The sequence below is a fragment of the Rhinolophus hipposideros genome (assembly GCF_964194185.1).
Source record: "Rhinolophus hipposideros genome assembly, chromosome: 10".
Lineage (NCBI taxonomy): Eukaryota > Metazoa > Chordata > Mammalia > Chiroptera > Rhinolophidae > Rhinolophus > Rhinolophus hipposideros.
This window is the reverse complement of record NC_138056.1, coordinates 13,148,762-13,161,030: the sequence shown is the minus strand read 5'-3', so window position 1 is coordinate 13,161,030 and position 12,269 is coordinate 13,148,762. Positions and strand designations below refer to the sequence as shown.

Genomic DNA, 12,269 nt, shown 5'->3' with positions numbered 1-12,269 from the left:
TTCGCACTCAGAGCCTTGACATTAAAACACAGACTGCAGAGGTCCACTGTGAACCCAACTTGGGGACATACGTCAGCTGCACCCATGAAGGACACCGGTCATGTGACCAACAAAAGAAGTGCAGTCATCGAAGGTGGCTCTTCTTTCTAGCCCTGGCCAAGAGCTGGCTTCCCCCAAAAGTGGACTCGAAACGAGATAACTACCTTCCGCCTGAGAGCCTCTTCCCGGTTGGGTGCTGGCAGCCCTCACTTCCTCTGAGCCATATATTTTCTCTGCTATTTTGAGCTCTTCCGGCCTCTTAAACCAACTAGAATACACTTATTGATAGCAACTAACACTTATTTTGGTGCTTTTTATACACTCGTACATCCTCATATTGACTCTTCACAAGGATCTTGTGAAATAGGAACTGTGATTATCTGCTCTTTACAGACGAAGAAACTGAGGCCCAGAGAGGAAAGGTACCTTGGCCCATGAGTGGTGGAGCTGGGATCTGATCCCAGGGCTGAAAAACCAGAACTGTAGGAAAAGGGGTGCTGCGCGTGCCACTAGACCAGGATTACTGACCCTTAAGGGCGGATGGGAAGTTGGCAAGTGAGTAGGTTCAGACTGGAAGCTGTTGCCTCCTTGGTACCCACTTCACTCCCAGCCAGCCAGCCCATCCCAGCTGTTGGAAGTCAGCAAGGGAGGGAGAGAGCGGCCAGCCTCCTTAGTATTAGCTCGGACCCTGCCAAGTGCTTTCTCCATACTTTCTCCATCGCCTGCACTGGACTCCACCCTTCACATGGTTCTGCTCAGAGCCAGCCTGAACTGGAGTGCCTTCACTTCTCCCCCCGAGTCCCTCTCTCGGGCCTGGAGACGTGGCCTGCAAGGATCTCTCCACAACCCAATAGATTTGTACAGACTCTTGTTGGCAGCAGCTCCCTGTTGGCTCCACTTCAAAGCAAGGGCGGCCCGGCTCCTCCAGGTGTCAGAAGCAGCTGGCATGTTAGCAGAGGCCTCTGGCAGGAAGGGGTGTTGAGCCAACTGCCATCAACTGGAAAACAGCACATGTGGACGACCTCATCTCCCAGAGATTCCTTCTTGAGGCCTCTGGGGGTGGTGACAAGTTTGAGTTCAGAGCGAAGGAGCTGTCTGTGGGCTGTCGGGTCTACAACCTGGGGTCGTCGCTGTCACCAAACGCAGAGACAGCCATGTACGCCTCCTGCCTGCCTTCCCCCACAGTCCTGCCACAATTCCAGTGCCCGATGCCCAGAATTTTCATGGGTCAGCCTTAGTTTGGAGATGGACAGTGCAGCATATGATGTTTCTAAAAGCACTTTTCTGTAAGTCTTTCAGACTTTTCTGCTGCCACAGTCCTCTGACCAGCAAACTCTTCCCCTCCTTCCGCCCTGGGTCCAGGTTGATGCCCTAACACAGCACTAACAGAAAAAGCTGTCAGTTCTCTCCACACTTGGGATGACACACTGTCAGAGCTGGAAGAAGCTCTTTCATACTTGTGAGAAGCACAGGCCTTCAGGCGTCTGCCTGAATACCTCCAGCAACAAGAAGCTCACTTCTTAACAAAGCAGCCACAATCCCAGAGCTGGGAAGCTTGAAAAAGTCTCCTAGAGCCAAACTCCAGATCACCGTGACATCTTCCTCAGAGGCAGCCTTTAAAAGTAAGGTCTCAGCGCTCACCTCCTCCTCAGTCTTCTATTCCAAGCTAAATGATCTAACTGCAGTCATTTGTCTGATATCATGGTTTGCAGACTTTCCACCACTCTAACCCCTTATTCTGTGACTAGTTTATTCCTCTTAAGTGGACAGTCCAGAACCAAATGTAGTGTCCAGATGTCACCTGACCAGGGGAAAAGAAGGGTCCTCTGGCCCCTTATTCACTTGTTTTTGCTTTCCTGCATTCAACAAATACTTACTGAGTGACTGCTGTGACTCCGCACCATGCTGGAGCCTGGAGGCAGGCAACAAGTACAGGGACAGACGTGTCACCTGGTGGATCTTACAGTCCCAGGGCAAACACAGACACAACCCGTGTGAGGAGCTAGCCAGTAGCCAGGAGGTCTCCCCTGGTCTGGGGTAGGGAGGGCTTCCCAGAGAGGTGCTGTGCAGGCCGCAACCTGGAGAATGAGGAAGTGAAGGGTAGGGGAAGAGAGGGGCTTGGAGGGCGGGGAGCATTACAGATGGAGGGACTGACTTTTCCGAAGGGCCTGAGGGGGCACTGTGGCTGGAATGCTGCCTGCGGCCTCCACTAGTCTGGAGAGGAGAGGGGAGGCGGACGGTGGGACGTGGGTAAGAACAGGGGACCATGGGAAGCCTGTAAAGGGTTTTAAACAGTTGTGAAATGGTCTTATTTGCATTTTTAAAAAGATCTTTCTGACCCCAGTATGGATATTCAATTAGAAGGAGGCAAGAGTGGCTGTAGGAAACCAGGTAGGAGGTCATCCAGTTGTCCGGGAAACAGGTGGAGGTGGGTGTCCATGGTAGCTGTGGAAGTGGAAGGAAGTAGACGGATTCGAGAGAAATGTCAGGGTATGACTGATAGGACTTGGTGATTGATTAATGTGGGTGAGCGAGGGAGGGAGTTTCCAGGATGTCACGAGGACTCCCAGGTTTCTGGCTGAGCAGGGTGGTGGGTGGTATCGCTGTTAATGAAAGCTGAGATCCCACTGGCTTTTCTGGCAGCCTGTCTCACTGGTTGCAATCGAGAACACCCCTCAATCCTGTTCACACGTGCTGCTGGGACCCAGCCATCTGTCCTTCAGAGAGAAAGCCCCTGCCACTGTCTGCCTCCCCCAGCTAGCCTGACCAGTGTAAGTTTCAGCCCACCAAGGAGCAGAGGTCAGGACCCAAGCACACAGGGCTTCCCTGCTCCACAGAGACTGCCACCCTTGCCCTGGTGGGTCTCCTGCCCTCTGTCGGCTATGCTCTTCCCCAGCTGCCCATCTTTTTTTAAAAAAGGCACTAATGTTCAGTCAAGAGTGACCCTGGACAGAAAGCTGCAGGTTGGAAGAGTGGGCCCAGTTTTCAGCTTCTAGTCCTCTCTGAGGCTGAGCGAGGATGTTTATAGCAATTGTCTTGGAAGCCCTGGTGTGACAGGGCTTGTCTCGGGAGCATGTTGGTTGGTGGAATTACAAATTCTGGAATTAGACAGTGTTTGCACAACTTTGTGAATATACCAAAAAAACAGTGTATACTTTTAAAGGGTGAATTTTACACTATTTGAATTGTGTTGCAATATAACTAAATGAACACATAGGTAAAGTAGGAAATAGTAAATGAAGGTAACTGCTATAAACAGGAGCACTGGGTCCAGTTTGATGATAAACAAGAGAAGCCAAGTAACATCTTCAAAGACTTCGGCTCCCCTTCGTGGTTTCCTGCCTGGGGATGTTCTCAGCCTAGCGCTCTTCCTTAGTAATTAACTTGGGCCATTTGAGTTCTTAGCTGTCCTGGGAGTAGGGCAGGAAGGAACGGTCACTGGCTTCGCTCCTCTGGGGACTTTAACTTCTCTGAGCCTGGGACGCTGAGCCTGGGACGGAAAAGCTTTGAGGTGCTGGTGGTCTTCCTCCCAAACACTCTGGGAGAGCTCACTCTTCCTCTGTAGTTTGGCTGTCAGCCAACCCCAGTCCACCCTACCTGCCCTCTTTCCACCACTTTTGCTTCTCCCCCCACCCCATCCAGATAGAAATGGGGCTTTGTGCCCTCTCTCTTCCTTTTTGCCAGCCTGGGTTCTCCTCAGGTTACGAAAACTCCGGGTAACTGCTTGGCCTGTGGATCCCGCTCTTGGTCCCACCAGCCACTGATGAAGGGACCAGGGCGCCCTCCTGTGACTATTTGTAGTATTGCACCTTCCCACCCTCTGGCCTTGAATTTTTTTCCAGCTAGAATTTTAATGTTCAACCCTAGTAGTTTGAGCAAGTTTTTTCCTCCCCAAGAGATATGTGAGATAGTTAGGCCTTAAGATATAGGTGAAAAGAAAGAAGATAAGTTAGCCACAGAAACTAAGAAATAAATGTTAGTGTTTATACTCTTATTTTTAAAAGAGGCAGTGTGACCTAATGGCAAGTATGTGGCCTATGGAGTCCAGCGAACTCACCAGCAGTGTGACCTCAGCAAGTTAACTTCCCTGAGATTTAGTCTTTTCACCTGTAAAGTGGGACTAATAACAAGACCCACCTCATAGTGTTGTTGTGGGATAAAATGTAATTAAGTAGGTTAAATACCTTATACAGTGCCTGCTGTGAAGTAGGTACTCAGTTTCTATTATCATTATTACAACTGCAGACTAGATGAGGAACCATGTTCGCTAACTCTTCAGGGAGATCTGAAACCCGGGCCAGCTGCCTTGCAAAATTCCAGGGGTACCGCTCACATTACATTCTCTCTAAAGCCCCTTCCCTAGAGGTAGGCAGTGCTGGCTCTCTCTGGAGCTGATGCAGTTGCCAGTTTGGGGGCCCTCTGACACAGGGAGGTGGAGAGAGATTTAGAAAAATACATGAGAGAACAAAATAAAACGTGTGTTTTTTTAAGTAAAGATAAAGCCAGAAGGGCCCAATCAAAAAGAGATTGGGGGCCCAGCTCCCCTTCAATAGATGAGTTTGGCACCCTGCCTGGCCCATGAATGGAGCCCAGAAGCACTCTTTTCCTTCCCTTCCTGTCCTCTCTGAGGAGGCCCTGAACAGAGTATGCATATGGCCTCGGCCTGATCCTCTTGTAGTCAACAAGGTTTTCTGCCTGTGAGGTGGGTGCGCAGTGGGAGGGGCTAGAGAGCCAAAACCAGGAGGTGGTCAATTTGTGAGAGTGGCCAGCAAGGAGGAGTGGTGGCCACCACGATATCACAAGATAGGGTGTGTTCTTGGGCCTTCTCAAGTGCAGCGTCCCAAACAGCTCTGTACCCTGTTCCCTTGTCTGCCATCTGTGTCCCAGGATGAAGGTGCCTGTAGCTCTTTTGGCCCTTGGTAGCTTATTCAATCTCAGCACCACTTGCCAAGACCCCTTTAAACCTCTTGGCTGTTCTTTTTGCCTTTTCTGATCAGCTGTATTTGTTCTGAACTAAATGGTCCTCACTGCAGGATGAAAGGATTTACTGCTTCAGTATATGAAAAGAACTCTTGGCTGCATTACAGTTGCACCCTCTCCTTGCTGCCTACCCCCACTCCTCCCTTCTTGTGCCCCATCCACTGGCTGGTGCCACAGAGACTGAACTGGGAGCCTGCCCTTGGTAGTGTGGTCAGCTCAGTTTGGTTGCAGAGCCCAATTGATGGAGAAGTGAGGTGACTGGGAGGAGTTCGTGTTGGGGAGCCCTCTCCCAATGTCTTGCTGCCCTAAGGAAGCCTAGAGCCCCAGGACTGGCTCACTCACACACTCCCCCTCCCCTTCCCTCTCCCTCTCCCACACACATTTTTCTCTCTCTTCCCCCTCAGGATTGTCCTCATGGATGATGCTGCGGACTGCCTGATGTCTTTTTCAGATTTCCTTTTTGCCTTCCAGATCCAGTTTTACTACTCAGGTGAGAGTCTTGCAGGACCCCACGTGGCTCCTGTCAGACCGCAGCTCCCTCTCCGACCCTGTCCCATCTGTGTGCCTGGCACACACATTTCTCTCCCTCACCTCCTTCAGTGGTGTGCTTCCCCCTGGGTCACTAATTGGATGTCCAGCTCTTGTTGCTGGCCATCACAAGGTTCAGTGTGCAGAGCCTGCTTCCTGAGACTCCTCAAGACATAGAAAACCAGTGCGTCCGGTCAGCAGTGCAACAAATCAGTTTAAGTGAAAACGACAATAACAACAATACCCACCATTGTAACAATGCCTGCAAACATACTGTGTGCCAGGCATAGCACTCGGGCATAGCATAGACGTTAATCCTTACAACAGCCCTAAGAGATAGGTCCCTTAAGAGATGAGCTGACAGAGTAAGTAGCCCAAGTTGCAGAGCTAGTGAGTGGTGGAGCCCAAACTTGAACAAAGGGCTCACACCAAGCCTGTGTCCCTTGGTATTGCTGTACCGCTGCCATCGGAGCTGCCTCCCTTGGGCCTGACTTGTGTGTAGGCACACATTTCCCCACCCACACAGCTGTAAATAAGCACACACCAGTCCTATCTCACTCCCACCCTGCTCCCCAAGCCACACCAGCTGTGCCCTGACACCCCTTCTGGAATCAGGTGGAATAAAAATAGACGAATGAATACAAATGTACAGCAGCTCACACACAGCAACATCAAATGGAATGTTGGGTTTGAAATTGCTGACTGTATCCATAAACAAACTTGTTTAAAATGGGCTCTTCCAGTAAACAGAAGGCTGTCCTTGGAGCCTGGATGTGGCCTTCCTGCCAACTGGTGGCCCGAGACAGCCCTGGCCTCACTCAGGCGCCACATTCTGTTTTCTTGATGGCAGCCCAAGGGCCTGGTCAGGCAGGGACCGGAGCCTGGGGTCTCACCTCCTGCTCGTAGCAGCTCCCGGCCTTTATTTCCCACTTCTCTGAAGCTTTTGGGCCCTAGAGGAGGAGCAGCCATGTTTGGGAGGACCGTTTCCCCTCACTGCCCCCCCTTCTCACAGCACTCCCAGGACAGGGCAGCTGCGTTGGGTCCCCGAGTGTCACTACTGCACAGCAGTATGTATCCGTCAGCGGGCAGGTGGGCCTTAAGTCACTGCTTACTAACAGTGGCTCAACTACTAGAAAGCGATTTCAAATGTTTAACAAATTAGCAGTTTGCAGGCTTTCTCTTCCACACTGTATTCCAACATGCGTTCTTGAGCCAGAGTCAGGTGGCCTCACAAGATGGCTTACCAGTGACAGTGTGAAGACCTTCACTCTTAAAAAATATTTAGGGGTGGCCGGTCAGCTCAGTTGGTTAGAGCGTGGTGCTAATAACACCAAGGTTGCTGGTTCGATTCCCGCATGGGCCACTATAAGCTGCGCCCTCCTTTAAAAAAAAAAAAAGATATCTAGTCTTTAAAAAATATTTATAGCCATTTAGTATGTGTCAGGCCCAGTACCAGGTGTCCCCGGAAGATTGACAAGACATGGACCTGCCTTTCTATGAGCATCTCCCATTCCAGCAAGGAGACAGAGTGAACAAATAAGTACTCAGAAGAGTCATCCCTGAGGAAGCACTACAGAGAAGTACAGGGTGCAGCGAAAGTATGTAAGGGGGGACCTCACCGGGTCTGATCGCCTGCCCAGAGGGGACATTGCGTGAAACACCTATCAGTGTCAGCTCTCCTGAGTGTGGTGGTCACACATGGTTAAGGACCCCAGGCACTGAGCACTGGTGCTGGCATGGAGCTGAGCTAACAGAGCAGGGAAGACACAGTGAAGGGACCAGGTGTGTCCTCCCTGCCTGACCTGCGCCCCTCCACCTGCGGTCCCCAGAGTTCCTGGAGAGCGTGGCTGCCATCTATCAGGACCTCCTGTCAGGCAAGAACCCCAACACGGTGATTGTGCCCACGTCGTCCAGTGGGCAGCATCGCCAGCGGCCTGCTGTGGGTGAGGCCAGCCTGCCGGAGGGAGTGGAGGCGTCCCTGTTCTCCCAGTGCCTGGAGAATCTGTGTGACCGGCACAAGTACAGGTGAGAAGCGGGCACTGGGTCCCACCGTGGACCCAGGGATTGGAGGCTGCTGGCCCTGGAACACGGCTCTAGCAGGATATTCTGAGTGGTCCGGGGCTTCTAGGGCCCTTGGTGGTCAGAGCAGAATTCAGAACTGTGCCTCTGCCCCAAGACCAGGCTGCTGCCTGAAAGGCTTCCCAGGTAACTCACTTCAGGGGCACTGCTTTCACTCGGGCAAGATCAGCCGTCGGTGACCAGCTCAGCCCCCATCTCCTTCCCTGGAGATAGAGTAGCCTGGACTTTTTAGAGAGAAGGAAAAAAACATTCACTGTACAAAGAATTCACTCTATAGAAAGGGAGGGTTAAGCTGTCCTGTGTGGCACAAAGTCTCCTTGGGGACAGAGCAGCCATATTTGGTTTCTTCCAAGAAGAGGCTGCCACCTATTGCTGTTTCCCCATCCCCTCCCCACCTAGTGAAAGCACCAGTTGGGGAACAAGCCAACCCTTTATGTCCACAGTCCAGGCCTTGCTCCCAGACATCTGCCATGCACCCCCAGGGTCTTGGGGCCCCAGGGCAGGTGGTCCCCTCCATCTTGGCTTTGGGCATCCTCTGAAGCCTGAAGGTACGGATGAAAAGATGGCGCTCAGTGTTTGAATCTGGCATGTTTTTTCTCTTCTAGCTGCCCACCCCCAGCACTTGTCAAAGAGGTCCTAAGCAATTTTCAGAGACTGACCTTCTATGGTTTCCTCATGGCTCTCTCCAAGCATCATGGAATCAACCAAGCCCTAGGTAAGCGGCGCTAGCTGTGGCCAGCCCCTCCTGGCCTCACAATACACAGCCTTGCAGGAGCAGGCCTCTGGGCAGACTGGTCCCAGGAGGAAGGGGCATCACCATCTCTGTGTTGACTTCTCAGGGCCAGACTCTGAGGCCCAGGGAGCCGGAATGTGCACAACACAAGCCTGCCCTTTTAGGCCTCTCACACTCCCCACCAGAGGCCCTCCCCAGCAGGAAGCAGCCACTCCACAGCAGAGGCGTGCCCAGCCCCCAGGTAGAATCCTCAGTTCTGCTTTGGGGAGTGGCCTGTCGGTTGGGCAGACACAGGACTATTTACTCAGGGGCTCTGGAGATTATGTCAGAGACCTCAGTCCCATTTGTAAATGGCAGATGTGTGTCTGGGAAGGCCTTTTTCCCAGCTGGAAAAAAATATCTGACTAATCTGAAAAGAAGGGGGACAGTAGGGAGCCTGCGCCAGCCCAGTTTTTTCTGTCCATCATTTTATTCTCACTGGTTGGCCTTCTCCACTTAATCCCCAACCCCCTCCCACACCTGCTGCTCTCTTAGAAGAGACATCAGCGTAGCTTGAGGGGTTCTTATTTGTCTCTCCCCTCAAAAGGTATCCATGTGTGTGCTTGGGATTGATCCCAGATTCCTGAGCCTCAAAGAAGAGACATACAGCATTCCCCTTCCTTTTGCCAGCTGAGGGAATGGGGTCAAGGGAAGGAAATGTAACACCCGTTCGATGCCAGCCACAGTAGGCCAAGTACTGGGCTAGATGCTTTAGAGCCTGCCGGGGGTGCTTTGGGGTTCAGGGGAGCGCATGCCCCCACAGGACTAACTGGAAGCCCACTCAGGCATGCTGCCACTTGAGTCAATACTTGGGGCTTGCGCAGGTCTGGGGACCCAACAAGTGAGCTTGGTAGCCAAGGTCATTGGCTGGAAGACAGTAGAAAGGAGGCAAACAGGAGTCAGAAGTCAAGAGCAAGGGGGTGGCAGGTGGGGATTTGCTTAGGCTTTCTTTCACACTCCTAGGTAACTAACCATCCTTTCCACCAATCACAGCCGTTAGGATGGAAAAGGAAAAGCTAACTAGCATCTGAGTCACCCTGGCCTAACTGCATGCCCTCACTTTTTCTAGGGCCTTTAAAAAGGACAGTCACTCATTCAACCACTTTTGCAGAGCACTAATGCTGAGTGGAGTGGGAAATGGAAAGAAGCCTGTGGTCTCTGCCCTCAGTTGAGTCTCCAGTGTACGAAATACCGTGTTTCCCCAAAAATAAGACCTAGCCAGACCATCAGCTCTAATACATCTTTTGGAGCAAAAATTAATATATGACCCAGTCTTATTTTACTATAACATAAGACTGGGTCTTCATATCAATTTTTGCTCCAAAAGACGCATTAGAGCTGATGGTCTGGCTAGGTCTTATTTTGGGGGAAACACGGTAGAGATCTGGAGATACCCTGGCTGCAGCCAGTTGTCAGCTAGTTGTAGAGAGGGGTTTTCCCGTTCCCTCAGTCCTCAAGGTACCCCACCACAACATGAGAGGGTTCCATGGAACATAATTTGAAAACCACTGACTTAGAGCAAAAGGGACCATGAGGCATCATCTGAAAAAGCTCTGGAAAAGTCAGGAATTGAACTAGAGCCAGGTGGGTAATTTTAAGATTGAGACTTTCTACGGACCAGCTTTGTTAATCGCCAGATCTAGGTTCTGACCACCCGCGAGCTCTTTTTTCCTCAACAGTTTGCTGGTGAGCGTCTTTCTATCTGCAAACTAGCTCCAGCTTCCTTCCCACGTAACAGCTCTGGGAAGCATCCAAGACGCCCTCCCTCACCTTTCCCAATATCAAGGCATCAATTCCCTTCATTTATGGCTGAGGAAACCAGCTCAGAGAGTTGTAGCAGAGCAGAGACAGGACAGCTCTCCTCCTGGCGGCTTCCGGGCATGCCAAAGTTTCGTCTGCTGCTGACCAAGTCTCATCTTCTCACCCTGGGACCCTCCCTGGAGGAGCTGAGACAGCATTTTTGACCATTGTCTTCAAAGTGGGATCATCCTGACTTGGGGGCACAAATCTCAATAATATCTGGTCTTTGTGGTTAGCCTGAGCCACATCCTGTATCTAATTTTCAGCCCAATACCTGGGACCTCAAGGTAGGACTAAGCCCCCAGCAGCACTCACAACCCACCATCTAGTCTTGGCAGGGGACTGCCATTTGTGCAGTGACCTCGAAGTTTGGGGATGTCTCCTTAGCTGTAGTCTCGGCCCCAAGTAGGGGAGGTTAGGCAGTGGGGTTATTAAATGTAATAAATGTTAAACTTACCCAGCAGTACCCGAGTCCATGCCTCCATAGTAGTTCTCTTGAGAGCTCTTCCCATATCTTTTAAATCAGCCCTTCCAGAGCCCGCAGAATGGGCAGACATGAAGGTCAGGGCACGGAGGCGTCTGCTGGAAGGGGCCTGGCTGTCTGGAGCCTGGCCGAAGAACCCTCATATCAAGTTCTGTGCCCCCAATTATCTCCTAGGAGCTTTGCCTGACAGAGGGGACCTGATGCATGACCCAGCCATGGATGAGGAGCTGGAACGGCTGTAAGTGTCAAGTGGGAAGATGCTGCCCCCTTGTGGGGGCCAAACCTCAGTGGGACATGGCAGTGCCCCATTCTGAGGCACACACTTGTCCATAACACCACGTCATCAGTCAGGAAAGGGCTTGGGGGCCAGCAGAGGCCTAAGGTACCCTCTCTTGGAGCCCAGGGTTTCACCCAAATGCAAGAATGTAGAGGTCCTGGTCTCTGGACAGAAGGCACCTTGCTGCCCTCTGGGCTTCTTCCCTCCTTCAGGCTGGCCCAGATTCCAGGCCTTGTCAACTCAGTGACTGCCAGTCCAGAGACCAGCTGCCTGCCTTCTCGGACTCCTCACTGGGTTGGCTTTTCCTGGAGATCCCTCCATCATGCCCGCAAAGCGGATGCAGAGAGTGATGGCTCCACTGAAGAGACAGATGAGTCTGAAACTTGAGTCTGAAGGGTCCTGTCTACAACAAGCACCCTGTACCCTGCTCGCACCCAGCCCACGGGGACTCCTGCCCACCCTCCTGTCCCGTGCTGCTGCCCTCTGCTGGTGAAATGCTGAGTAACAGCCCCAGCCCAAGACCTGCCAGAGGGGTTGTGATACCAGCCACCCCCAGTTACCCAAGAAAGTCAACAGCCCACTCTCCCTGTCAACCTTTGCGCTATAGTCAGGCCCTACGATGACAGCAGATTGAACTGAGGCCACCTGAAAGGTGACTTGGCAGTAGCCTTTTGCTGACAGTCCCAATGAGGTTCATCTCCTCAGTAACTCCAGGAAGGGAGAAGACCATGGATAGCCAGCCATGCAGGGCCTTGCGTGCTCAGGTGGTGCCAGTGGTGCACGTATTGGGAGGACGTAATCACATTGGCCTTCTGCTGCAGGAATAGCCACTAGTCATAGGATGAAGGGTGGGCAAGTAGAAAATTTCATTTTCAAAAACTGCTTCAAGTCACCTGTGTCTATCAGTTAAATGTGAAATGAATAAAGTCCCTTGTGTCTGGTAAGTGGTGATTCTAAAGCCACTAGACTGAGGAGGGGGTGAAGGGTGAGTTTGGGTTTCCGCTTTTCTGGGGGGCCCAGGAGGGAGGGGCCCAGGGACCACCCATGCCTGGAGCCCTGCCTCAGATAATGAACAGACCGGCTTTTACCTCCTACACGACAGCAGCCTTTCAAAGGAAAGGTGCTCACAGCCAGAAGGGGCCTTCAGGAAACAAGTTCAGAGGGTTCAAGGCCAACTTCCTGCAACTTCCAAGACCCTGGCCACAAAGGGTCAGCACTGCAGAGCCTTCTAGCCAGTTTCATTAAACATTTTGCCAAGTACCTGCTCAGCATTAGGGCAGTGGGGACGCAGCTGTGAATGACACGGGCCT

The 12,269-nt window shown here is 51.9% G+C and overlaps 1 protein-coding gene across 3 annotated transcripts in view; it reads left to right on the top strand.

The window, feature by feature from the left end:
* Nucleotides 1-12,269, top strand: part of CSTPP1 (centriolar satellite-associated tubulin polyglutamylase complex regulator 1) — a 157,570-nt gene that overhangs the window by 144,229 nt on the left and 1,072 nt on the right. The window contains exons 5-9 of one of the 3 annotated variants that reach the window (XM_081064879.1): nucleotides 5,424-5,509; nucleotides 7,377-7,572; nucleotides 8,232-8,341; nucleotides 10,857-10,920; nucleotides 11,172-11,901. In XM_081064879.1, coding sequence (XP_080921005.1) covers nucleotides 5,424-5,509; nucleotides 7,377-7,572; nucleotides 8,232-8,341; nucleotides 10,857-10,920; nucleotides 11,172-11,346 — 631 coding nt within the window. In that variant the 3' untranslated portion in view covers nucleotides 11,347-11,901. Of the gene's footprint in view, nucleotides 1-5,423; nucleotides 5,510-7,376; nucleotides 7,573-8,231; nucleotides 8,342-10,077; nucleotides 10,213-10,856; nucleotides 10,921-11,171; nucleotides 11,902-12,269 lie in introns of those variants that run through there. The other 2 variants (XM_081064881.1, XM_081064880.1) reach the window with 2 other exon arrangements.